Source organism: Manis javanica, chromosome 8 (assembly GCF_040802235.1).
Source record: "Manis javanica isolate MJ-LG chromosome 8, MJ_LKY, whole genome shotgun sequence".
NCBI classification, from domain to species: domain Eukaryota; kingdom Metazoa; phylum Chordata; class Mammalia; order Pholidota; family Manidae; genus Manis; species Manis javanica.
The window spans coordinates 5,362,464-5,390,214 of NC_133163.1; the positions used below are offsets into that span (position 1 = coordinate 5,362,464).

The 27,751-nt window shown below is 48.2% G+C and overlaps 1 protein-coding gene and 1 long non-coding RNA gene across 7 annotated transcripts in view; one reads left to right on the forward strand and one right to left on the reverse strand.

The window, feature by feature from the left end:
- The window catches only part of EVL (Enah/Vasp-like), a 141,653-nt gene that overhangs the window by 47,327 nt on the left and 66,575 nt on the right, over positions 1–27,751 (reverse strand). For 3 of the 6 annotated variants that reach the window (XM_036991916.2, XM_036991917.2, XM_036991914.2), the window contains exon 2: positions 7,618–7,786. In XM_036991916.2, coding sequence (XP_036847811.1) covers positions 7,618–7,786 — 169 coding nt within the window. Of the gene's footprint in view, positions 1–7,617; positions 7,787–11,239; positions 11,302–26,322; positions 26,478–27,751 lie in introns of those variants that run through there. The other 3 variants (XM_073241860.1, XM_036991913.2, XM_036991915.2) reach the window with 2 other exon arrangements.
- On the forward strand, positions 37–7,822 carry LOC118967156 (uncharacterized). The gene is made up of 4 exons (XR_012133673.1): positions 37–807; positions 1,302–1,442; positions 4,865–5,160; positions 7,585–7,822. It is a non-coding gene; the product is annotated as an uncharacterized lncRNA (long non-coding RNA).

Genomic DNA, 27,751 nt, shown 5'->3' on the forward strand with positions numbered 1-27,751 from the left:
AGAGTCTTTTCTGATTCATATTTATGCCTCCCATAGCCCTCTACACAGTGCCTAGTACTTAGAATACATTAATGTGCCACTCAAATGTACAGCATTATTAACATCTTATTAGTAATCAATCAGTAAATATCACCTGATTGCTAGAGCAATGCCAGGCCACACTGGGGAAGACAGACAGACGGCTAAGACAGATCCAGACACCAGCTGCTTCCCAGCAGCCAGGGAACTCTACCGAGAGGAGGTCCACCTCTCAACTTTGCTCTTTCAGACCTTTAACAGAGAATTACTTTAAAATTCTTCAAGACTACACAGGGTAAGTGTGGCTCAGTGAAGGCACTGGGGGGCTTGGAGCCACTTGCCTGTGTCCCTATGCCCTCTGCTCGGAGTCGCCTGACCTAACCTCACAGAACCAGCCTCCTACCTGAGAAGGGGGGAGGGATGTGATATGGCCCTGGCATGGTGCCCTCACTGCGTGTTGTGGGTGGGGACCGAGTAATGTGTATGAAAGCACCTAGCCCAGCTGCAGCTGTTGTCAGCAAGTATCAACTGAGAAACTGTAAGGGCCTTGGAGACGGAGACCGGAGGAAGCTGGATGGCCTGCTGCTGGGAGGGCAGGGAGAGCATTTGCTTTAGGAGAGGCACAGGGTGACTCCTCAGATCTCTTCTGGCTCAACGGCTCCGCGTTGGCTGTGAAGTCGGAGATAACTCTGTCTAGCATCTCCCTGGTCAGGAAGGCATGCTCAGGAGAAGGTTCAGAGGTGCAAAGGGACGTGGCCAAGACACGCTGCTAGCTGGCTGGGGCGCGAGGTGAGAACTCTCACTTATGGCTCTCCTTTACTGCTCTACACTGCTGTGCTTTGGATAAAATAAGGACAGAGGACAGCACATATGGGCAATATCCAGAATGGCTTTTTTCCAAGTCTTAGCCAGGTGCAAGGTGGGTTTGGGTTTTCCTACAGTGAAGAGAGAGAGAGACAGAGAGTGAGAGTGTTCCAGAGTGGGTGCCAGTGTGCTACGTCAGCAAGTGCTTCCCAACTGTTACATACGGACACACATCTATACTCGGGTGCCTGGGGTGGTTCTCTCTCTAGACTGAACTCTAGATCATCAGACAAGGGCTGGAGGATTTGTGGCATACATGCATGATCAGCAGCAGGGGGGCCTCTAGCTGAACAGCTCAGGATTAGAGGACATATTAACAGCATGTGGTGACCAGAATGAGAGGGGTAAGGCCCTGCTCTTTTCTGCCTTGGGAAGTCCATTCCAAAAGGTCTGTGTTAGAGTATTTACACTTTCGGCAGGACGTTAACAAACTGGATCAAGCCAGGGTTATGTGTTTCAAATCGAAGAAAAGTCTGGAAACCATATTATATCCATAATGGTTGAGGAATACTGAGGCAAGATAACAGACGACTCTTCAGTGTATCACGGCTCTTCTCCAGGTATGTGAGGGGTTGTTTACGAGAGTGTGATTTAGAATCCTATGATCCGAGATCCCTGGGTTGCCTATTTTCTTTTGTGTGTGTGTGTGTGTGTGTGTGTGTGTGTGTGTGTGTGTGTGTGTGTGTGTGTGTGTGTGTGTGTGTGTGTGTGTGTCTGTGTGTGTGTGTCTGTGTGTGTGCGCGCGCGTGTGTTGTGGGAATCCGATGCGTCTCCAGAATATGGAATAAAGAAACCATCCAGAACATCTAACTCAGTCTTTTTACAGTTGGGAAATAGGCCCGGGGGAGCGAGTGACTTGTCCAAAGTTACGCTAAGTCGATGGCGGAACTGAACTTACAAGCCATGTCTGTAGCCTAGGACTTTAGTCTGCTTCTCATCACCAGGACAATGAACTGGTATCTTTATTCCTGCAATTCCCCCGCTGGTCCGGGCTCTAACTTTTGGAGCCCTGCTTCTGATAGACTTGAGTGTCAGACTGGGAGAGGGCAATAGGTTCTCCTCTGGGTTCTCTGCTGCACATGGCTGGACTCTCATCTGACTGCAGCTCCCAGAACTGCCTTTTCTGTTCTACCTACACTGAGTATAAAGGCTGCTTGCCAAGGGTTGCTGCCTGCTAGCCAGACACAGCCCACAACAGACTACCATTGCTTTGAAGACAACTGTGGAACTAGGTGCAAGGGATGGGTGGGTTTGAGTCAAAGGCCCTGGATTAAAATTCTGGCTTTATTACTTTGCAATTGAATAACCTTGGGCAAGTTACTGCCATTAGCTTCTTCAAATATAAAATGAACAGATTATTATAAATAATGCTGTAATGAATTTCCTTGTGCATATATCTGTGCACATGTATTCCTACAGGATATATTCCTATATGCAGAGCTGTGGGATCTATGCACATGATCGTTTAAAAACTTGTATTCAATGATACTTTAATTTTAAAAAATTGTATTTACCATTTGAAAAGGTGCTTCTATGCAAGTCTATGAAGTCTAAGAAGTCTATGCAGTGGGTTTTGGATGATAATGTCACTCGACTATTATTGAGAGGTACCTAGTTACTAACTGCCAGATAGATCTTAGCAACTGATACTCAAAATCTCTATCTCATGAGTCAATCATTCACTTGCTTACCCTGCTTGGAACATGCACTTTACTGCAAATCTACTTGGGCTGTGGATCAGCTTCATATAACCTCATCTCCGAACCCTCCCCTGCAGAGATGACCGTGTTTCTGACCATCATCCCCTTTAGTTACTTTGCCTGCTCGTGAGCGACACAGAAACGGATTCATGCGGTTTGTACTCGTTTCTGGTCTCTCAGTCAGCACATTGTGTCTGAGATTCATCCATGCTGTTGCATTTGTGAGTATTTAATCCTTCTTGACTGTTACATAATACTAACTTATCCATTCTCCTGTTGAAGGATACTTGTGTAGTTTCTAGCTACTGGCTATTATGAATAAAACTGCTAGGACTATTTTCATACATGTCTTTCAGTGGGCACAGGCACCCATTTCCCAGGGACTACACCCAGCAGAGGGTGGTAGGGTAGGTGTGTACTGGGTTTCAGTAGGTCATGCCATACCGTTTGTCAAAGAGGCTCTACCAATTACACTTCCACCAGCAGTGGGTGGGAGCCCCAGTCGCTCCGCGCCCTCCCCAGCATTTGGTTTCCTCAGTCTTTTTAACTTTAGCCTTCCTGGTGTGTGTAGCCCTATCTCCTGATTTCACTGGTCTTTCACTCCTCATATTTCACCTGAGGAGTAATCTGTGAAATTCCTGTTCAAATCTGGCCTGTTTTTAAAAGTGGCTGTTTGTCTTTTTCTGATGGATCTGTAGTTCTGTATGTATTCTTCAAGAGTCCTACGTCATATTCTTATCTACTTACTGGAAGTATATCTTCTAGTATGTAGTTTTCCTTTACACTCCCTTAATGGCATCTTTTAATAAAGAAAATTTCTTCACTTTAAGGAAATCCAACTTAACTTTTTCTTTTATAGTTAATACTTTTTGTGTCCTATTCAATGTCTGACGATATTTTCTTATATTTTTTCTCCCAACATAATGAAGATATTTTCCTGTATTTCTTCTAGAAACTCTACTGATTGATGTTTCATATTTAGGATGATCTATCTTGAATTAATTTTGAGGTATGGTGTGGGCTAGGGTAAAGATACTTTTTCATATTGGTATCTGATTGTTCTGGCATCATTTGTTGAAAGTACCATCTTTTTCTTCACTTAATACAATGGTGCCTTTGTCATAAATCAAATGACCACATATGCATGGGCCTATTGAGACTCTTCAAAAAACTAACACATTTTGCTTTTCTCTATTATATATCTGCTATCTATTTCATTAGATTTGTTTTGGTTTTTATTTTTCCTTCTACTTTGGTTGGGTTTAATTTGCTTTTATTTTTTGTAGCTTCTTGAGAGAGATGCTTACGTCACTGGTTTTCAGTCATTCTTTTTATAAAAATACACTTACAGCTAAAATTTCCCTATATGTACTGCTTTAGCTGTATCCCATAAGTTTTGCTACATTGCATTTTCACTATTATTCAGTTCAAAATATTTTCTGATTTACATTGTGATTTTTTTTTTTTTTTTTTTTTTTTAGTCCTATGGCTTATTTAGTAATGTGATGCTTAACTCCCAACATTTTCTAGTTATCTCCCAGATAACCAGGAGATTTCCTAGTTACCCATCTGTTACTGATTTCTGGCTTAATTCCTCTGTGGCCAAAGAGTACTATGCATGATTTTACACCTTTTCAATTTGTTGAAACTGGCTTTATGGCCTAGCATATGGTCTATTTTGGTAAATGTTCAATGTATATTTGACAAGACTGTATATTCTACAGGTGTTGGTGTTGTTATGTAATTAACATAAATGTAAATTAGCTCAAATGGGTTAATAATGGAATTAAAATTTTCTATCTCTTCACTTATTTCTGTCTGCTTGCTTAGGCAGTTTCTTGGAGGTGTGATTAGCATCTCCAACAGTGCTTCTGGATCTCCCCTATAGATCTGTCCATTTTTGCTTTATATGTTTTGAAGACATATTAGTAGCTGTGTACAAATTTAGGATTGCTATGCTTTCCTTTTATCATTAAAAAGATCCTTCTTCAGCTTCAGTAATGCTTACCTTAAAGTCTATTTTGTATAATATTAATATAGTCACATCAGTTCCTTTTGGTTACTGTTTATAAGATTTATCTTTTTCCACTCCCTTCCTTTCAACCTGTGTCCTTACCTGCTTGATTTAAGAAATGATTCTCCAAGCTTTGGTAGAACCTATCTGGACAAGTGCTGAGTGAGAAGCTTATTTTTTGTCTGGAAACCCACAGTCATAATGTTGCATGCTTCCTTTGGGGGAGTGTAGGATTAAGAGAGTGTATGTTTCCTGTTTTTTTTTAAAGGAGGGCTTTGCAACTCCATGTACTGTCTAGCATGTTTCTGGGCCTCTGAGCAAAAAGAGTCAAGAGCCCCTCTACCAGAAAAGAAGCTTGATGGTGGAGAATAGTCTTCCTGACCCTGTATTCACCTGGACCTCAAACCACAGAATCTACAAAAAACAACTGGCAAAAGCTGTTGAGGTCTCATCTCATCAAAATCTCTGCCCACTGAAGCCACGTCTGCCCCTGAATTCATACCGAATGGCCCACCAGCTCATGGGCTCGCAAAGCAACACAGCCCGTCTATCAGCAGTGCGCTGGTGAGAGCTCTTCCTTTTACTGAGGCCAAGTCTTCATCGCAGTGCCCATGCAGGATTCCTGCTTCGGTTCTCCGGGGTTCACAGAGAAAGTGGGAGGTCCCTTCCACGTGGCAGCCCTTCTGAGGTTTGAGAACCGAGGCCACGCCCCCTTCAGACTCTCTCTTCTCCTAGTACACACCTCGTTACCCCTGCAGTTGTCCCCCATATTATGCCACTTTCAGACCTCTCACCGGTTCAGATGCTCTCCTGCAGGGTCCCAGGTTGTGGCCCTCAGGTTCGGCCCCTGCGTTCCTGGTGACGCATGACCAGTGCAGAGCAGGACCGTAATCTGCCTTCTCCTGTACCCCTACTTCTAGTAATGCAGGCCGAGCTCACTAGCAGTTTTGGTGGCCATAACTCCTCCTCAATTAAAAACCTTTTGATATTTTCACCCTTCACGTGAGATCTAGGTTAAAACTGCTACTACTTTCCAGTCCTTTTCTCCACAAATGAGCACTTGGTTTTATATCCACCTATTTAGCAAAACAGGGGTGATAAGCTTTCCTCTGTTACCCTCCTGGGTTATTGGAAGACTTAAATGGTAGCCAGAAGGAGCATTAAACATGTAAGATATTCCTATTTGGTTATAAAACAGGAATCTTGGTCTCAAAATGTTTGCCTTTGCAGTCCAAGCTGACTGGGAAAGGGATTGTGAAAATCTACCCTTTCTCCTGAGGCCCACAGAAGTCACTGTGGACCAGTCTCCTGCCACCTCCTCTAGTGCCTAGGTTCCCTAAGAGTCTCATGCTCCTAGCTGGCATGCCCCACGTCTGAGGAGTGGGCCTCAGCCACGTCCTGGGGCCCGCAGTTCCAAGGAGGCTGTGTCGGTGCCTTCCGTCCGACTCTAGGAGAACTCTGTTAGAGTTGACACAGCCTCTCTGAATTTATCTGGGAGGTCTCTGAGGACAGCGGCCAGTTCCTCCCTGCATGGGGAAAAGGTCTTCTCCCAAACTAGCCCCCACACGTTGTCTGGGCTGAAGGAGGCAGTGAGGTGCTGAGGCTCCTGAGAACAAGGTGCTGTGGTTGCAGGGAATCCAGCTCTCCCACCCCGTGCCCTTTCCAGCACATGATCCTATCCTCCTGGTGTGCCCAGGAGGGCAACCAAGAGGCATGAAGGGCATGAAGAACTTGTTATATGAAAAGCAGTCACTTAGGGAACACCCAACATGCTCGAGAACCACACCAGGTAACCGACCTCATGTCAAAGGTGAGCTCCAGGGTGGTGCTGCCCCGCCCACTCCACCCGTGGCTGTTAGAAGGGGTGAGATGTGTTTGCCTGTTACCATACCCGGGCTATGTTTCCTATAACATATGGCAGAGCATACCTCTAAAAGGCAGAGCTAGAATCAACACACTGGGAGAACAAGGAAGTAGCTCCTAGAAGGTTTCTAGAAAAACTTTCCTACCATTAAGGCTCATCAACAATGGAAAGGGACGCCTCTGGAAGTACCAAGGGTTCCAAGTCAGGCAGACACCTTTTACGAGGGGTCCTGAAGTGGGGGTGTCCCTTCCAGCCACAAGAATCTGCAACTTAACACGGCTGTTTTGGCCAAAGCAGAAACCCCATTCAACAGGCAACAGACTAAAAATAGAGCCCGAAGTTTCTGTTCTTTCTTTTTTCTAATTGCTAACATGCTGATTCTTGCAGAGATAGCAGCTGACCTGTTGTTAAGCTTAGCCCAGGCTTGACCAACAAAGCATGCTATTTAGATAGTTTTTCATAAATGCTGAAACCACAGATCTGTTAATTTCACTGCTAAAAAATGTCCCTGTCAGTCTCTAAGAAGAGAGTTGGGGGGAGAGTGCTGAAGTGCTAACCGATGTCACTGGTTGAGCCACACGGCCCCTTTCTTCACATCTCTATTTTAATCCATGTCATTCACATCACGTTACTCTTAGTTACTTGTGCACAACTATTTCCCACATAGGGCTATTTATATTTGCAAAGGTACTTCCCAGGTACACTCACAAACTATCTTATCTGATTTGCCCAGGATGTACTATTTAGGGAGAGAAATGATCCCAGATTCTTCAAATCATTTTGACATTTCCTCCAAAGTAAGACTTAGGGGGTTGATGAACCCAAAATGTTCACACTTACAGACACATAGGTGTGGAATAATACTAACACGTTTGCACAATATATTTTTCAAATTTGTTTCAAATCTGTTATTTTATCCTAGTGCAACAGTAACACAGGGAGGTAGACAGGGTGTGGATTACTGTTTCTGTAAGAGACACATGAACAGTGAAGTTCAGATAGTGTGTTCAGGGTCTCATACCTTGGAGTATGAAAATATCTGAACTCACATCTTCTGACTCCACATCTTGACCTTTCTTTTCTGACCTCTTTACTATGCATGTGCGTGTGTGTCTGTGGTGCAGGCTTGTGGGTGGCACATGCTGTCCAGCACTCACCTGCTGATCCTGAAGCTTGACTCCGACGACTCTGAAGGTGTTGCTGGCAGTGTTGTGGTAGATGTTGATCCGGCTGAATCCCTGCTGGCCAGGTTTGATTGGCACCCATTTCTTACTGGTGTCATCGTAGACCATCACGGAGGCCCGGGCTTGGCAGATACTCTGTTCACTGCAGAGCAAGGAAAAACTTCAGCGTCAGCCTCAGTGACAAGGGATGGAAGGTGGTTTTGCCCTTTTCTGAGACACAGGCCAGCTGCTATTTGACACAGAAAAACTCTGTACTTGCCAGAGTCTCCGATTAACTATGGATGGGCTGTTACGTGAGGTGATGAGTTTTCATTCTCCGAAGACCATAAGGAGGAGAGAAGAGATTCTGTGCCAAAATGTTTTGATACCTTGGAAAAGACTCAAAGCTTTCCTTTCAGGAGAAAAGGTGCCGGAATGGGGAAGGAATTACAATGTGCCACCTGCCTACAACATTTCTAGGCGCGAGTTAAATAAAGACGATATATTAAAGCATCTAAGCTTCACAACTCAAGGAGTAGCTATTTATTACCTCCATTTTGTAGGTAAGAAGAGTGGCTCAGTGACTTGGGAAGACCTTTACAAATCTACGTAGATATTCATTCAGTGATTAAATTTGGGATTTACAACCAGTTCTGTCTGCCTCTAGAGCACCTGACATAGATAATATTCTTCCCAACATTCAACTATATGCTTAACGTATGATATTGTGATAGGGTAGCATCACACAGACTTACACACATAGTACATAACTAAATGTTTAGGTGATCTTCTAAAGAACAGAGAGATGCAAATCAAAACAAATAGATGGCTGCACCCTACTTTGCTGAAGCAACTTCAGCAACTTCATCTGGTCAGAGTACGACAGACCAGGATGCCCCTAGAGACTAGCCATCACTGACATGCGTGCACGGTGATTCCTGCCACTGCATTCCGGCGAGCCTCTCTGTCCACTGGCCTCTCAGCATGTAGAGGCCTAACAGCCTTAAACATTTACTTTCTTAGGCTCTAGCACATTAGGATTGACAGGTTAGAAAGGTAAGATGTGGTTGTTAAAGGCAGGCACACTAAGTCAATGAGGAGTGGCTATCGTTTGACAGGGAGGCCATATAAACACAAGAGAAGAACTAAAATCACCAATTTCAAGCCCAGTAGTTTGAGGCCAATTAATACAGAAGCCAAAATGTGCACAACATGGATAACTGTAGTGACAGGACTGAGCAGTGAAGAGAAAGTCATGGCATGCCCACTCTACCATAGTAAGAAGGCAGGGAAATGAAATATTCCAAGATCCCTTGCCCCAGACCCAGTGGTTTTTATGACATTGGCCCTCAGTGGCTTGGAAACCCCAGCTTAGCCTATGCGCTCACTGCCCAAGTATTCCTGAACTTCCTCAGGATCCAGCTCCCTATCACTCGGGGGTGAGTGGTCCAGTGTAGGGGTCTGATCAGCACAACAATAATTATGTGTACAGCACATACGCATGTCTTTCCACATGTATTTCCTCACTTCACTTACATGAATCCCTAAGCACATCTTACCACTGTCCAGCCAATGACCTGGATCTTAAACCCACTCAAGATACCTACCCTGCTGGGTCTCAGGCTTGCTGCTCTGGGGTTCAGGAGGCCAGGGTGTGCTTGACATCAGCTACCCAAACCTTGTGCTGAGGGCTCCGTTTGCGGGCAGATGTTTAGGGAATGAATTATAAGGGTTGGTTTGTGCAACTGTGCTACATACCTTTCCCCCATAATTCACCATTCATCTACAAAGATTTAAGGAGAAGTCAGTGGTGATCAAAATAGGCCTGGGTCTTCCCAAAAGACAGCCATATTACACGGGCATAGGGAAAGAAGGAAAAAAAGGCACTATGCTTTGCTTTCCCTGAGCTTCGGAGCCTGAAACCATGTTATCTTTTGAGAGACTATGCTTAGGAGTTGTTCCTGTTCCCTAGCTAAGCCTTTGGGGCCCTGTCCTCATGACATGGATTCAGACAGACCTCAGTTTAAATCATGGTTCCACCCCAGTGTAAGCTGCCCTCAGACCAAGTGATGGACTAAGCGGTGGCACTTTCTGCACTGATCTACCCAGTTGCTGGCAGTGACCTGTAGGCAAGCAGCTGTTTCCAGATGCTCTCAGGAGCCGGGAGGAATCCTGGGACACAGCACATGTTAGTTAACAAAACACAGACTTAAGAGTCAGAGGGAGCTGGGATCCCAGCTGGACCACTTGCTGGCCTGTGACCACAGAAGCCCTGGGGATGATGCCGGGCGGGGGGCAGTAAATCCAGGAAGCTACTGCGTGACAGGCAATGCTTTCTAGAATCCCCACGTGGAGGCCACTGAAGTGTGCCCACCAGAGTGGTGGTCCCAGATGCCGCCCCTCTGGATGCCCTGCCATGTGTACACAGAGGCTGTGCTCCTCCAGTGACTGGCCGTGACAGGGCTGTCAGGTCGGCCCATCAGCCTGGGCGCTGCGGTCCGAGACACCTCCTGCTCCTTTTGCCGCGGGCACACCTGCAGTGTGGTCGGAGGCTCTGCCTGCCAGCTCCTGTGCCCTCTATCCTCCACTGACCTTCCGGTGAACCTCTTGCATTCCGACTGTCCACAGGGTCTTGGCTGTCTCATTCTCTGCTGTGCTTCCAGAACCTAGCACATAAGCCTGATAAATGCTCACTGTAGAATCTCAGGACTGCATGGAGCCCTGGAGATGACCTACCCTGCTCTCATGCCCCATAGAGCATGCGTTCCAAGCCCTCAGTACACAGGAAGCTGAACAGAGTGCCAGTGACGGCAACTCACCACCTTCCGAAGCAGCCCATTTGGTTGTGAAATGGTTGTAGCAGCTAGGCAATCCCCCCTTGTGCTGAGGGACACTCCACTCCCGGCACTCCAGGTCTCAGAAGTGCGGCCCTCCCATCCGCTGTTCACAGAACAAAGCTACCTGCCCCGTCGCCGTCCCAGCCCCTCCCAGGTGAGTCCCGCTGTGCCACGGGTCCGGTGCCTGGGTCCTACGCTGGGTATGACATGTCGATCTGAAGTCTGACAAGCACAGATGCCAGTAAGCCAAAGAGCATTTAGTGCTGCGGAGATGAAAAGGCCCATCCCTGCCCTCAGCGACCCCACAGCTGCTCAGGAAATGAGACAAGTAATTCTACACCTCAGCCTGGGCGGGGGAAGCTAGGGGAGACTTTCTGAAGAAAAGTGCTGTGTGGGCTTGCAGATGAAGACCTTTCAACTCAGGCGAGTGCAGGAAGGGGATGTGGGATTCTTGTGGGGGAGGCTGCCAGCCAGCAGAGGCAGGCTAAGCGCCCAGGTACCACACACAGCTGCTGTCTGGATAAGTGCCCACCACTGTGCTTGCCCCAGCAGGTGCTTAAACACAAGTAACTGTTTTCTCATTGCAATTAAAGCCCCAGGTTCCCCTTTGTTGTTAACATTTCAGGTTCAAGTTGAACTTAGGGTTAACCAAAAAAAAAAAAACCTTGCTTTTTTTCCATATTTGAATAGTGCTTGTCTGTGTCTGCTTATTTTATTACCACTAACAAAACCTCAATGCAGGAAAAATACCCATTGACTCTACTTAAGATTCAACTCACTTATTATCCCTTTGGGATTTTTGTTTTAAGAAAATCTTGGTTGCCATCCAGCCCAGACATGGCCTCTGAGCTCCATACAGTCAGCTCTCTTCTCAGCGTCTTCACCTGGATGAAAACACAAACCCTGCAGCACACATGTGGGCATCACAGACGTCACACATCTAAATCACTTATCACTTTGGGGAAGTTCATTTGATAGACAAATAGTTTCTTTTTAAAAATATTATTTAGTGAACAAATGGACTGTTGTTTTAAACATGTACCTACAAAATTTCCTTTACTAAGTGAAAAGAGGCTATTCCTACATCCCCATAATTGGTGCCTGTGTAGACATGGCCTTGAGCTCCCACCCCATGCTGGCTCCAAGGAGCACCAGCCCACGGGAAGCTGGAAGGCGAGGGTGATTTTCACAAGTGCTTCACCTCTGACAGGTTGCCTTTCTGTGCTCCAGCTGATATTGGGTGAAAAGCAGTCCAAAGGCGCTGCTTGGGTTGTTCTGCATGGTGCTGAACTACCTGGCTGGCGGGCCCTGAAAGCCTGCTCCAGCGGCAGATGCCCCCAAGAGTTTCTCTCCCTCGAGAGGCTCTTTGGAACAAGCAGTCCAGTGCCACTGTCATTATGAGCTTTCGTCCAGGTATCTGTGGGTACTTGGTCAAAAATTCAAGCCTGTAATTTCCCTCCTGGCCTGAGACATAAATGAACAAAGTTCTGGACAGCCCTCTGTAAGCACTTAGATGAGAAAAGCCACATGACTCTGGGCCTCAGTTTCCTCATCTGTTCCTGGCTGCTTCGACCTGAGGGGCCCTCAGTGGTGAGCACTTGCTGAGCTCTGCCCAGGTGCCCAGCCCTGGGCAAGGCAGTCTTGTCACTGGATGGGCACTTACCTCTTTTAGACCACACACCAGTGACCACTACAGAACACCTGTTGAAATAGCTCACTTAGAAAGAAAGCAAAACACACCCCAAACTTTCTGCATACACTTATGAAGCCAACCATAGCTCACTTAAAAAGAAAGCAAAACACACCCCAAACTTTCTGCATATAGTTATGAAGCCAACCATAGATCTTCTGGACTTGACCTAAGAAACCACGGATACGTTTGGAGGAAAAACTGATACACGCTGTGTGGCACATCCCACAGTGAGCACAGCCAGCAGGCAGCTGTCACGCCACCTAATCCTTGTGCAAGAACACAGGTTTGATGCTCCACCACTCCCTACGTGACCGGGAACGAGGTTTCTGAATTCTGCACAGGCCTACACGGCACTCCATCCCAGCCACGTTCTTTCCTGGGCACAGTCAACGTGGAATCCTTCACACCCTGCCAATGTTTTTCAGGGCTTTTCCAGGCATTTACTTCAAAACTTGAAGGACGGAGTATAAATTTATAAAATAAGGGCAAAACATGTAAAGCCAAAAAGAGAACAGGGCTAACCGCAGAGGCTTGCTGGAAAACTAAGTCCAGGGTTGTGCTGGAAAAAAGTTTAACACTTGGACCTAAATGACAGGGCTGGGCTCCTGCAGCACCACTCAGTTCTGCCTCTTATCACAGCCCTTAGCACTGTGTCCTGCTTCTCAGCATCTGAATAGGCATCTGTCTGTCCCGCTGGACTGAGCGCCTTGAAGGCAGGCACCCTCCTCTCTTACCATTTGCAAGCTCCTTCCCTTGCATGCTACGGGCACCTGTAACTGTGGCATAAAGGGCTGCGGGTAGTGCACTTAGGGCTGTGGGCCCATGGGAACACTCCATTCACGATCCTACTCATTTATTCTTGGACAGAGAGGAGCTGCCAAATACAAGCATCTGTTACAGATTACATCAGTGCTTCTGTCTCCTGACAGCCTGGGACTGGAGTCAGGGAACCACAGCTCCAAGGTGGGGCCTCCTGGATGCAGTGAGGCTGCCTCGGAGGGGCAGCTGCGCCTGCAGGAGAGTCTCAGCTGCTGCCTGTTCAGGCTGCTCTGGAGGGCCAGCCAGGCGCCGTTCTTCGTGCTTGGCTCTCTTACTGCACAGACGAGGATCACACCACCCCCCAGCCACGCTGCACAGCCACCCTGCTCACCCAGTCGCTGCTGTGGGGTGGAATGACTCATCACTGTCTGTCCCCCCAGCAGGACTGGGGGCCCGGTGTGCCTGGGACGGAGGGGTTTCCTGGGGGAAACTAGGAGGCCCCAGGCACACCAGGGGTGTGGCCACCCTACTGGGAACGCCTTTCTTTCTCTCACCCAGTAACTGTCATAGGGTCAGGCACCTAATAAACACCCCCCGAAGTGAGTTTGCCTAAAGTAAGTCAGTGGGAGCTGGCACCCACTCCTGCGCCTTTTCTCTTCCAGGTGCCTGTCTGCTTGCTTCCACATGTCCTCTGTGCTCACACACTCTCCAAGCCCTCTGGCACCTGGCTCCCGTCCCTAAGGTCAGCTCACCTTGACCGCAGCAAGGTTACAGACTTGGCATTGCCCTTCCAATGGGCTCTCCAGCTCTCTAGTCACCTGGTCGACACCCCCTTTTCTGAAAACCCGTCCTCAGTGACTCTGAACCTTCCTACGCTCCTGGCTCTGCATCTCCCTTGGGGGGTCCACTCAGCCTCCATCACAGGTGTTTTTCTACTCACCAGATTCCTACATCAGCGCTTCCGAAGCTGGGGTCCACAGTGAGGCTTACAGAGTCTAAGAATTCTCTTTTCGCTCTGGGCCTCAAACACGGGTGAATCATAAAATCAGGAAAGGAGTTCATGAACACAAATTCTCAGACCTGCCTTTAGGAGATTCTGATTCAGTAAGTCTCAGGTGGGGTCTGGGTCTCTGTATTTTAACACCATTCTTGCTGACTCTAATGCAAATTAGAGAAGCACTAACTTTCAGATCTCTTCACGGGCTCCTTCACCATGGCTGTGGTTCACATGATGGCCAGTATATGGGCAAACTCCATGCTGATGAAGCTCTGATACTGACCTTCTTCTAAGCTATGGGACCATGTTTCCAACTACTGGTTGTTCCCACCTGGATGTATCTCAGAGGCCTCAAAATTTAACATGCTTTAAACAGAAAGCATTTTTTTTTTCTATTTCCTGTTGGGGGAGCGGAGCAACACCTACTCAATCTCCCAAGACTGAGACCCGAGAGTCATTTCGATGCCTCTCTATGGCCAGTCTGTTCCACTCAACTCTCTTTGGGGTCTGTTACTCTCTCTCCCAACTTGTTGCACGCCCTAGCTCTTGACATTTCTGATCTACACCACCACAGTAGGCTGCAGGCTGTTCCTCCTGCCTCTGAGTTCAAATCCCATGACCGCAACTCATCCTGCATGACAGTCACTGGAAAGACCTTTATCAATGGCACACCTGTGCCTGCTCTCTCAAGGGAGCTCTGCCACTTACAAGCTGTATGATCTGGACAGACTGCTCACCTTCTCTGATCCTGTTTCCCTCTCTGTATCTCCCCTTTATCTATCCCTATCTTCCTTTATCTTCTCTATGGGATTGTGGTGAGCATTAAAAAACCTAGCACGCTTCTAAAATTCATATGGAACCACAAAAGACCTCGAATAGCCAAAGCAATCCTGAGAGGGAAGAATAAGGCTGGGGGGATTATGCTCCCCAACTTCAAGCTCTACTACAAAGCCACAGTAATCAAGACAATTTGGTACTGGCACAAGAACAGACCCATAGACCAATGGAACAGACTAGACAGCCCTGATATAAACCCAACCATATATGGTCAATTAATATATGATAAAGGAGCCAGGGACATACAATGGGGAAACGACAGCCTCTTCAACAGCTGGTGTTGGCAAAATTGGACAGCTACATGCAGGAGAATGAAATTGGTTATTGTTTAACCCCATACACAAAAGTAAACTTGAAATGGATCAAAGACCTGAAGGTAAGTCATGAAGCCATAAAACTCTTAGAAGACAACATACGCAAAAATCTCCTGAACATAAGCATGAGCAACTTCTTCCTGAACGCATCTCCTCGAGCAAGAGAAACAAAAGCAAAAATGAACTCATGGGACTACATCAAACTAAAAAGTTTCTGTCTGGCAAAGGACACCATCAACAGAACAAAAAGGCATTCTACACTAGGGGAGAATATATTTTTAAATGACATATCCAACAAGGGGTTGACATCCAAAATATATAAAGAACTCACACACCTCAACACCCAAAAAAGCAAATAACCTGATTAACAAATGGGCACAGGATATGAAGAGACACTTCTCCAAAGAAGAAATTCAGGTGGCCACCAGACACATGAAAAGATGCTCCACATCACTAATCATCATGGAAATGCAAATTAAAACCACAATGACATATCACCTCACACCAGTTAGGATGGCCAGCATCAAAAAAGACTAAGAACAGCAAATGCTGGGGAGGATGCGGAGAAAGGGGAACCCTCCTACACTGCTGGTAGGAATGTAAGCTAGTTCAACCATTGTGGAAAGCAATATGGAGGTTCCTCAAAAAACTAAAAACACAAATACCGTTTGACCTGGGAATCCCACTCCTTGGAATTTACCCAAAGAATACAACTTCTCAGATTCAAAAAGACATATGGACCCCTATGTTTATCGCAGCACTTTTTACAATAGCCAAGATATGGAAGCAACCTAAGTGTCCATCAGTAGATGAATGGATAAAGAAGATGTGGTACATATACACAATGGAATACTATTCAGCCATAAGAAAGAAACAAATCCTACCATTTGCAACAACATGGATGGAGCTGGAGGACATTATGCTTAGTGAAATAAGCCAGGCAGAGAAAGACAAGTGCCAAATGATTTCCCTCATTTGTGGAGTATAACAACGAAGCAAAACTGAAGGAACAAAACAGCAGCAGCAGACTCAGAGACTCCAAGAATGAACTAGTGGTTACCAAAGGGGAGGGGTGTGGGAAGGTGGGTGGGGAGGGAGGGAGAAGGAGACTGAGGGCTATTATGTTTAGTGCACATGGTGTGGGGGATCATGGGGAAAACAGTGTAGCACAGAGAAGGCAAATAGTGGATCTGTGGCATCTTGCTGCACTGATGGACAGTGACTGCATTGGGGTATGGGTGGGGTCTTGATAATATGGGTAAATGTAGTAACCACATTGTTTTTTTCATGTGAAACCTTCATAAGAGTGTATATCAGTAATACCTTAAAAAAAAAAAAACAACCTAGCACGCTTAGGCACTCAGAAGGTACCTGGTGCCTGACAGTACTGGAGATGAGTCATTATTGCAGGATATGATCCCAGCACTTGGTGGCACGTGTGTCTCTCACTCTCCCATCCTTGCCTACCTGTTCACAGTGGATCCTCCACCCTGCATAGTCCGGTGGAAATACTCATGGGTCCCTAACAGACCCTACTCTCTGTGGCTTCTCTGCTTAGCTCATGCTGTTCCCTCTGCCTGGTATGCTTTTTCCAGCCTAGCTTACCCAGTAATTCCCGCTCATCCTACTTAAGATATCTTACGTCCCTTAGAAAGCCCTCCTCGAAGGCCAGGCTGAGCTAGATGGTCCTTCTCAGGCCCTGTTGGCATGTCCTGTGCCTTACACCATAGCAGCTCTCATGGCAGAGGACTGCAACAGCCACGGTCCCTCTGCTGGGCATGAGTGCGACCAGGGCAAGGACCATTTCCTCAAGGCAGGCTTCCCTGCGGGCTGATCAGGGGCTTAGGCCACAAATCCCTTCCCTCCTGCTTATCTTTGGAGTTCCAAGACAATAGGGCAGGTTATTTGCTGGACCCAGGATATGTCCCTCCTTGCTCCCCTGGACTTGACGCTGCCCATACCCCGCCTGCGCAAACCAGGGAGGAAGGGCGGTGTGTCCGCACAGCCTGACCAGCAGCCTGGGGCAAACCAGCTCTGACAGCAAAATGCCTCCTCCTGACACTGGGCCAATTGGGAGACTTTCTGCTTTACTCGGGAAAGTAAAGAAGAAAGATGTTTCCTCGGCCCCAGCTGCTTTCACCTTCCTACATCCAGAGGTTTGCACCTTACTTTTCTCAAAGCTCAGGTCAAGTGCCACTGCCTTCAGAAAACATCTGCCCACCCATTCCCATTCCTAACTGCTAAGAGCAAGGCCCTGCAGTGAGCTATGGGAATGCATGTGACATGCCTTGTCCTTAAGTGGAGCAGGAAAAACAGACAGTTACAAAGTAGGTACATGTTAATGCTATCTCAGGGAAAATGTGGGCCTCTGTGGGAGCAAGTCTCATCTGTAAAACAGAACCAACACAACATAAGGATCTGCACAGGAAGCTGCCCTGTAGCTGGCACATTCTGTGCCCAGCAGGTGTGTGTCTGCGCCCACTCCAAGGCCCCAGAGCCTCTGATCACTTCCGGTGTTCGTGATGGGTCCTTAGAGCTCATCTTCCTCCAGAGCAGTGAGCCCCTGGAGGGCAGGCGCAGGTGTGAGCCGCCAGGCCCCCTGCCGCTCCCTGGGGTAGCGCGGGGCCTCCACCTTAGCAGGCACAGCAATCAGTGCATGCGGGAGCGGTGGGGAGGCCAGGCAGAAGTGGCTATAAAGAAATGTTTCCAGAGCCCAGCACAAACAGAGCCAGACTCTGAGGCTGTTGGTAAATTCCTGACTGACTGACTTCCAAGTTTCAAATGATGAAAGTGAACTTGAAAAGCGAGCTCAGAACCACCCCGAGGGAAGCCCCTCAGCTGGCAGCAGAGCGGCCGGCATTCAGAACACAGGGCCATGCAAACCGGTCTGCACACCCCAGTGCCAAGCATTTTCTGCCCACATAAGGAAGCAAGGACGGCAGGGACAAGGCACAGGTCCTCTCCTCCCCACTCCCACCCTCTCTGAAGCACATCTGCCAGTTCTGTAGACCCACTCCGTGCATGGGGAAGCTCCGTGATTCCATGTGACGCTCAAAACCACCGTTAGAGGTAGTGAGTACCTTTAACCAACTTTATGTTCAATGACTTTGCTAATCAGCCAGGGAGTGACAGACACCTCTGGCTGGACCCTGTCCTCCTCCCCCTTTCCCTGGAGGCCTCTCCGTCCTCCGTGCTCCCACTCACATTTCAGACTCCCCTCCACTCCTGAACATGCTTGCTCCCTCCCTCCACCCACCAATCTGCCCAGGTCCCAGGCTCCCTCACCTGCCCCCTCTACAGGCTCTCCAAGGGCACCAGAGGTGACAGACTTGCCCTTGCTCTTGCCCTCCTGGTCCCCTTTCTGAAACATTTCCATTGGCTCTTCTCTGACTGTCTGATCACCATCCTTACCACGGTGGACCAGCAGTGAGAGGGACCATCTGTCTGGCTGGTGCCAGCCAGGGACCAGAGGATTATCCCCAAAACATGGCCCAGGGATACGTCGTGAATGCCATCCTCAAGAGACAGGAGGGGAGGTGCTGAGAGCACTGCCTCAAAGTCCCAGCTCTGCCAGGCTTGGCCTGTCATTTGCTATATGACCTCAGGCTCTGTAAAATGAGGGAAACGATCTTTCTTGACTAGCTTCTAAGCTTGTTGGGTTTTGAATAATACTGAGGAAATAAACAGAGTGCCATTTATAAAACATGATTAGGACCCAGGCTGCCATCTTAAACAAGGAAAATCGCACAAGTAACAGCAAATCTGGCATGAACGGAGACTAAGCATGAAGCGACCTCTGCATACACAGGCTTTGAATACATGCTTGTTTTTTGAGTGTGCCTAGTTTTGCTGGGTATCATATTTCTAAGCCTTCGAGGAATCTTTGTTAGGGAAGAGGGGGCGTCCACAACTCCCTTGGGATCTGGCAACCCTGCTTTCTCTAGCTCTCTTCTTGCATTAATTTAAAAAAGAAACCAAGAAAATATTTCATTTACTGAGTGCCAACTACCAAATATATTCCCACACCCACTACTTAAAAGAAACTCAACCATCTGTGTAATAAAAGACAGTCTCTGTCCTCAAGTGGAGGGCACACATGCACACACGGATACAGTTGGTCCTTGAACAATATGGGTTTGAACTGTGTGGGTCCACTTATACAGATTTTTTTCAATATAGTACAGTACTGCAAATGTATTTTCTCTTATGATTTTCTTAACATTTTCTCTTCTCTAGTTGACTTTATTATAGTAATACAATATATAATACAACATACAAAATGTGTGTTAATTGACTATTTATGTTATCACTCAGGCTTCTGGTCAACAGTATTAGTACTTAAGTTCTGGGGAGTTAAAAGTTGTATGAGGATTTTTGACTGAGAAAGGGTGGGGTAGGGGGTCAGTGCCCCAACCCCTGCTTTGTTCAAGGGTCAACTGTAGTCTGCAATGCTATGAATGCCATATCCGGGTGTGTGCTACGGGTGCACTTAATCCAGCCTGGGAGGGAGTGGACCGCTTCAGGCAGAGCAAAGGCTCGGAGAAGAGAGGGAGCCTCCTCAGCCGGCACACAGGGCCTCCCATCACTCCTCAACACATCTTCAAGTCCCTTTCAACCCATGCCACGGATGGTATCACCACGTTGCACTTCAGTGACTGACAAACAGGGGCTTAGAGCCATAGCATTTGCAGAAGCCGAGAAATACTGGGAAGAAATTTATGTAGATGGAGGAAACAGGCCTAGAGAAGGGAGTGAGTTTCCTGATGGGCCATGGCTCGAACGTGGAAGGGCAGGGACCAGACTACGGTCTTGCTTTCAGCTGCAGAATAGGGTTCTGTTTAGCAAAGTGTTTTTGCCATGTGTGACTTAGAAATAAATCTAATACAGAGCCCATATTTAGAGTTACCCAATTTTCCCAGAAGTGTTTTGACTATGATCTAGAATCCACTTACGCATTACTTTTCGTTGGGCTGTCTGCTTTAATCTCTTAGCATTAAATGGCCAGAATGTCAGGCCATTTTTTGTTTTTCATTGATACTGATGTTTTGTGTGAAGAGTTCAGGCTCACTGTCTCCTGCACAGCCTGCTCAGGGCTGTCTCCTCGTGAGGGCATCCAGAGTGAGCGGCAAGAACACCACGAGGTGGTGGCAGTACCTCCTGCCCCACCCACATCGGGCAGAGCACGCCCTTAGCCGCCTTACTGCGGGGAGGCAAAGCTGATCGCGGGAGTGTTCACTGGCCTTCTCCATGGGAAGGAGCATCTCCCCCTGGGTAATTCATAAATCATCTTCAGGGGAACTTTTTTCTTATTGGGAACAGGCTTGAAACAGGTTTGATATTATGTTCTAAACTTAAGTATTTATTCTGAAATACTTCATGCCTGTGAGAAGTAGGTTCCCACGATCCCACCACTCAGCCTGGGGACTGTGATGTCACCTCATAAACCGTGCAGTTTCAGGGAGGCCCCTGCACACCCTCCCCGGATCCCAGTGCCTCCCACCCACCCCATGGGTGCCACCATCCTGAATCAGGGGCTTACAAGTCTATGCATGCTTTTCGTACTACAGGCATATAACTGACTATTTTACAGAGTGGTTCTCAAAACTTTCTTGTCTCAGGACCCCATTACACCCAAAAAATTATTGAGGATGCCAAAAAGCTTCTGTTTGTGTAGGTTAAGACTATCTATATTTACTATATTTGAAATTAGAACGTAAGTTTTTAGAACACTAGAATGCACAGGCACACATTTTTTTACCTGTCAGAGTGACAGAGTCAACACCTCATGTAGCCTCTGGAAAATTTCATGGTATACTCATGAGATAAGAGTGAAAAAGGCAAATGATACCTTAGCATTATTATAAATATAGTTTTGACTCACAGACCTCTAAAAGGGTCGGTCCCCTGACCACATTTTGGGAGCTGCTGAATTTAGCAGTGAAAACAGTCGATTAGATGTTTATATATCAACATGCAGAGACTCAAATGGTAACTGCTTGGGCCCCATTTTTCTAAGTGTTAGAATTAAAGAAAGGCTTTGGGTAAATGAAGCCTAAATTCACTGTTAACTCAAACATCTTTTCTTCAGCCAAATTGGTTGAGAGCATGAGACTGCCACATCATGTGCAATCAAGATGTTTGCCTTTTCTCCACTATAATGCCACTGTCCCAGACGCTCGGACAGCTGGTCTCCACTTTTCTGTGAAGTCTAGTGGAATCTGGAAAAAACACACTCCAGCCAACTGTTGAGAGAGTCTGATATTCTTAGACTGAACCTGTCTCACACCCACTTCCCACACTTTTTTCAAGGCCACCGGCATAGCCCGTTCCTTGGGGAGCCATCTGATATGCATATGGCTATCAGGACTGCTCGAACCTCAAAAACATTAGTAAATTTCAGTATGTGCCTGTGTCCCCAGTCTATGACTCTGATAACTTGTGGAAGTGAAACGGGTTTCAACACAGCCTTGGGACAGCCTATCCCTCTGGCTGGGCCAAGGACTGGGGCAGTGTGCCCATCTCCAAGGGCAGATGAACAGCCTGGGAATGAGACTGGCTGGGCCCTGGCTAACAACCCGAGTATCAGCATGGCAATCTGGCTCGGTTCATACACATGAGTAAGTGCATGCCATTTACTAGGTACAGGGACTCCGTCCTAGTCCTGAAGAATGCTAGGCTGGGCGGGGAGATGGTGAATGGTCATGGCTGGCAAAGATAAGCATGGGGGGTGACAAAGGGCAGAGAAGGGGTCTCTATACCTCTCCTGTATCGACAGTGTGAAATCAGGCTGCAAAGGAGAACCGAGGTTAGGAGGCCCTGATTCTAACCTCAGCTCTACAATTTTGGGCAAGCTCCTTCTAGAGGCTACAGCTAAGCTTAGCTTTTGAGAACACGGAGATCTTGTTTCCAGTCCCGACTCTGCTAAGTGATGCCCCTGTGATCTGGAACGAGTAATCTAACTTTGCTTTCTTATCTAAGATGGGACTAACAACACAACAGAGGATGAGGATTAAACAAAACATAAAAATATAACCAGAGTACTGCTTGGCATGTAACACTGAAAAAAGGGTAGCTGCTATTATTTTTCTCCTTTACGGGTTCATTACCAAGGTGAAGCCACTGGATTAGACCAGCTCCCAACCATTTTCTGCCCTGGGACACCTGAGGAACATAACATGCTCTCATGAGAGCAACCTAGAATCATTATGGTAATGCTTCTTAAATGGAGGCACACTGGATTATTTGGAAAAGACAGAGACGTTTCAAAGCTCTCCACAAGATTTGGCCTCTCGTCCCCGAGAAAGAGGAGCTGGACAGCGTGATCTCTGTGGGCTTGGCTGCGTGTAAGCTTCGGGGACTCTCTCACCTGCCCGTGCAGACAAGACGACAGAGTAAAGACCAGCTGCTCTTAGCGACTCTCTACCCAACCCCACTGCAGAGGCAGAGGTGCAGGCTGAGGGGTGGGCCCTGGCTGTGTGAGACTTCTTACATCTGTACGTGTTCAAGGTCAGCAGGATTTCTGAGTATGTGGTGATTACTGTGCCCAGGCAGCCAACTACTGAGGACACGGAGCCTTGGTGCCGCCCCTACCTGACAGTGGGTGAAACGCCTGCTTTTCTAGGTTTTTGTCCAACACCACACCCTGCCAGGAGGCGCCCTGATTGGCAGTTTTGGTAGCTCAGGCATCTCCAGTACCACACACCAAATGGAGTTAATTAAATCCAGAAATTTATTATATGTGCATTGCCAGCAGTGTGGTAGGCACGGAGGGTATACCAGTGAGCAACACAGACAAGAATCCCTCCCTCTTGGAACTTACACTCCATAAGGGAAAAGAGAGATACAAGAATAATGAACGAGTCATGTTGTATGCTAGGAAGTGATAGGTGCTTTAGAAAGCCACCACCACCACCAGGCACCATGGGGACAAGATGGGGAACGAGGGGAGGGACTGAAATGAGCCGGCCCCGCCCAAAGGGTCAGCCACAGTCATGCATGCGGCTCTGCCTGCTGCTCTGTGGTCTCAGCTGGGCCTGCTTACTTGAGCCTTGTGCCGCGATCACTTACTGTGGGAAGCTGCTCTGAGCAGGGGCAACACCCCACGGGCCCCCAGCGGGCACTCCAAGTCTCAGGTCAAGCCTTCCTCACTGTGGTAAGAAAACCAGGATCCGCCGGAGTCAGGTGTGACTCGTGGCTTCCTTCGCACCCACATGTGATCCCTCCAGTGGGGCAAATACCTCCAAGTACATTCCAACCCGGACCCTCCTCGCTGCCCATGCTGATGGCCACCACCGCTGGCCAGTCCTAACCAGCACCACCTCCTTCCATATGACATCGGCCTCCCGGGTCTCCCTGCCTCCATCCTTGCCACACACCCTCATCCACCCGTGGCCAGAGTGGCCTTCCTTAAACCTCTGTCAGGTGGCTCTCCCTTTGCTTGCAGCCCCCAAGGCCCCATGACACGAGGGGTAAAACCCAAGCTCCTCGCCGGGCTCCCCATGGAGAGGCCTGACTGCTGCTCTGCCCTCCCCGATCCCCTCAGCATGGAGCTGCAGCCTCCCCCACCTTTTCTGACCCCTGACCCCACCAAACTGTTCCATCTCAGGCCTTTACACTTGCTGCCCCTGCCCAGGACCCCTGCCCCCTGTTTCCATCTTCAGGCTTTGGCATGGCCGCCTCAGGTCACCATGGAGACATGGCCGCCATGCCCCTGATGGATGTCAGTGCATCTCCACCTCACCGCTCTGCTTTGCCTTTGCCGGGTCTCCTTTGTGGTCCCTTGGCTGGATCCCCCTGCCCCCGATTCCAGGACAGGACTGTCTGTCTTGCTCACCTCTGTGTCCCTGGTGATGCTGACTAGCATTTGCTTGGTCCTTTAAAAAACCATCCCACCCTTCAGTTTACCTGAGACCACACTTTCTCCGGGAAGTCTTCCCTGAGAGCCTCCTGTTACACTTCCTGACTACAAGCACATGTCTGCACAATGGGGACACACCACGGTATCGCCACGTCTGCATGCTGCTCCCCACTGGCTTCCCCAGCGCTAGCTCAGTATGCAGGGCACAAGGGCAGGGCGTCTGTCGTCTGGAGGCATGAGCACAAGGTCACACTTCCTGCCAAGAAGGCCTTGGCTTCTCCCCCTATGAAACAGAGCTGCCGCTTTGGGACTCTTGTGAGAACTGCAAAAAGTGGTGCCAGTGAGGGCAACAGGGGCCGTCACACGCTCCAGGCCAGCTAAGGTTCAGAAATGCTCCGGGTAACAGATGGTCAGCTGGGGCTGGTGATGTGAAGGCCCCCTGCACACACGGATGTGGAAATCTAGATTTTCTATCTTCATTATGTCAGCATGAGGGAAAAAGAGACATTTACAGTTTTTATAGGGCTGTGCTTGTGGCTCCATGGACGTCACCCCCACTGGTGCTGTGGGGGTGCCCTCAGCCCTGCGGCCAGTGCTGTGGGGGTGCCTGCTGTGGGGGTTCCCTCAGCCCTGCGGCCAGTGCTGTGGGGGTGCCTGCTGTAGGGGTGCCCTCAGCCCTGTGGCTGGTGCTGTGGGGGTGCCTGCTGTGGGGGTACCCTCAGCCCTGTGGCCGGTGCTGTGGGGGTGCCCAGCCCTGGGAGGGGATGGCAGGCATAGACAACCCAGGCTTTCTGTTTGGTTGGGCCACTAATTTGCTCAACAAAGACAAGTCCTGACCCAACTCCAGGCCTGTTTCCTGACGTGTACCTCAGAGCTGGACTAGCTGCAATGTTTTCAGACTTCAAAATCCTCACCACCAACAATATAGCAATACAACTCTTTCCTCCAAGGAATGTTGAGGAATACTCAAAAAAGGTAAAGAGAGTAGACTGGGTTGCAGTGGAGGGTCAGATGCCTACAGCACTACTAACCTAGATGCTCTACTGTAAACAGGCCCTAAGATCCCTTCAAGATGGAAACTTACACAGTTTCTCCAATTTAAAAAGACTTTAAAAAGAATTGCTTTGCTTCCCCATTTACTACTGACACTGCTCTCTGCAATCAGAAGTTGACAGGATAAACCATCTGAGTTTTTCACAGTGTAATTCACACCTGGAAAGGAGTTGGTCCCTACCCGCTTTGGACGTCAACACACCCTGGAAATGGGAAGTATTCTGTTTTCCAAGGACTTTAAAGCTGAAGGAGCTAAGCCCTTTAAAGCTAAAGGGAAATTGCTGAAATGATAGAAAGCTGGCTGCAAAGGAGCAGGAAGAAAGTCAGTCCTAAGGACAGTGTGTTTCCCGGGCCCTGAGGACACGATGCAGGGCCTGGCCAAGACCACCTCCCGTCACCAAAGCCCCTTTCTGCTGACCAGAAGGCGCCCTGGATGAGTTCCACTTGCTCAATACCTCACTGCAAACATTTGGGGAGCCTGGGTGGGGTCCTGGAGGAGAGCCCAGGCGAGGCCGTGCCGCTGGGTCCAGTGCCGGCCCCTCTCCAACCAGCCATGCGGCCCACAGAACAGGAGCAAAACACCTTCCTGATCCTCCCAACAGACTTAAAAGAAACCAAGAACACCGGTGAAACAGCACTTTGGAAATCATGACGTACTCTTTAAGGTGTGGGATTATAATTTTGTATTATAATTTTATGCCAGGACACAAAGCTGTAATGAGTTAGTCAAGTACACGCCCCAAATCCCAGAAGATGCAACTCTGTCCTGTCGCCGATGGTCTGGCATGGAATTGTAGGCAGGGGAGAGTCATGCCCAAAACATCACCTCGCCTTCAGCAAGAGAACAGTTAGCCGTGCAGAAGGCAGACTGCTGCTCACAGTGGCCAGCAGCCTAAGGGCGGTCACAGGTCCCCCAGGCAGCTCAGGACTCTGCTAGTCGGGTCCACGAGGCTCCTCCTCTTTCCCAGCAGTCAGGAAAAACCACCTGAATGCTTTCAGGCCCTTTGGGAGTGAAGAGCCAGCACCCAGCCACAGCACGTCGGAGCCAAACCACAGAAGGGTGGATACGCAGATCCACTCTGTGACCAGAGGCAGGTGTCTGACTGCCAAGTAAGTGCTTCTGACACAGACCCTGAGCCGGGACTGGGACAGACCAGCAGATGGAGAAGGAGCAGGCTCTGTCCTTGCTATGACCTTGCGTGAGTCCTCTGCTCCCTGGTCCTTGATCCCCCCATGAGCACATGAGTGTAACAAGAGGATCTGGGATGACTTCTGTGGTCCCTTCAGCTCTACACTGTTATGATTCTAGGCTGCCCCTTGATGTCCCCGACCCGTCTGGACCCAATACTCACCCCGGGGCCATGGCTGAAAGGCTGTAGCACAGGGAACCCTGAAGTGATGAGTCCTGGGCCCTCAAGGCCACACTGATCAGAGGACCACAAACCCTTGGAAGGCAGCAACTTGAATTTTAGACTCTCCTTCAAACCAAACAGGAAAAGGAAGCTGAACCAGAGACAAAGGGGAAACGGACCCCAGTGAAAAACTGAAACCTAGGTAGAAAATAGAGAAACGAGGCTCACAGAGCAGAGCCCCAGTGGCGTGGGCGGAGAGGCAGTGCCCCTGCTACTGGAGCTCTGACCTCAACCTGTGAAGGTTTCCTGCTGGCGGGACCCGGCGTGGGGCTGGTGGCTCCACGACAACCTGCTCACAGTCGTCTTGACTGTGGCAGAGCCAGCTGCAAGGTCGGGCCTCGGTCTTCCCACCTGCTAGGGTCGGTGCACACGGCTTCCTGAAGGCCTGGATAGAAGGGCTCCAGGGCCGAGCTTCGTCCCTGCTCACCTTCCAGAGAATAAAAGACTCCATGATGATGGTTTCACAGCCAGTAAAAGCTTAACATTTCCCTCTGGCATAAGCCTTGCACTACTGTTGGGGACACACTACTCTAATGGTGATATTTTAGCCAGCAACTTAAGGCCTGAAAGGAACATGTTTGAGGACTGGAAACCTGGCTTTGTCACTTGCGCACTAAGTGAACCTGCGGCTCATCATCTGTACTTTGCACGTCTCCACAGGGTTCCTCATGACCGTAAGATCCAGTCCCAGGCTTTCATTCAAGATGTACTGAGAAACCAATGTCATGAACTGTGCTGGAAACCAGAGACAAAACATAGAGAAAGGCTTTTAGTCTAGAAAGGATATGAGATGGAAATGCCAGTGAATAGACACATTAAGATATTACTGATAGAGTAAAAACGGCCGTGCAGAGCACAGGACGACAGAAAGGCCCATTCTGACTGGAGAGCTGAAAGCATTTTGAATGCTGAAATGTATTTCAAAGGCTTTCAAAGATCTACGTTTCCCTATAAGCAGCTCTTTAGGTACAAACCATAAATTTTGACATATTGTTTTCATTTGCCTTTAGTTCAAAATATTTTGTTTTCCCTTGTGATTTCTGTTCTATCTATGGATTACTTAGAAGTAATTTGCTTAATTTCTAAATATTTGGTGTTTTCCTACATCTGTCATTGTTATTTATTTCTAATTTAATTCTATTGTGGTCAAAGAACATCCTTAGTATAATTTCTTATGTTATTCCTGGTATGATTTCAATTCTTGAAAATTGATGGAATCTTGTTTTATGGCCCAGCATGAGGTTCTTCTCGGTGAATGTGCTACATGTACCAAAAAAGAACATGTATGCTGACATTGAACGTGTGCTCTAAAATGTCAGTTAGGTCAAGTGTTGTTCAGATCTTCTATGTCCTTCTCAGTTTATTGCTG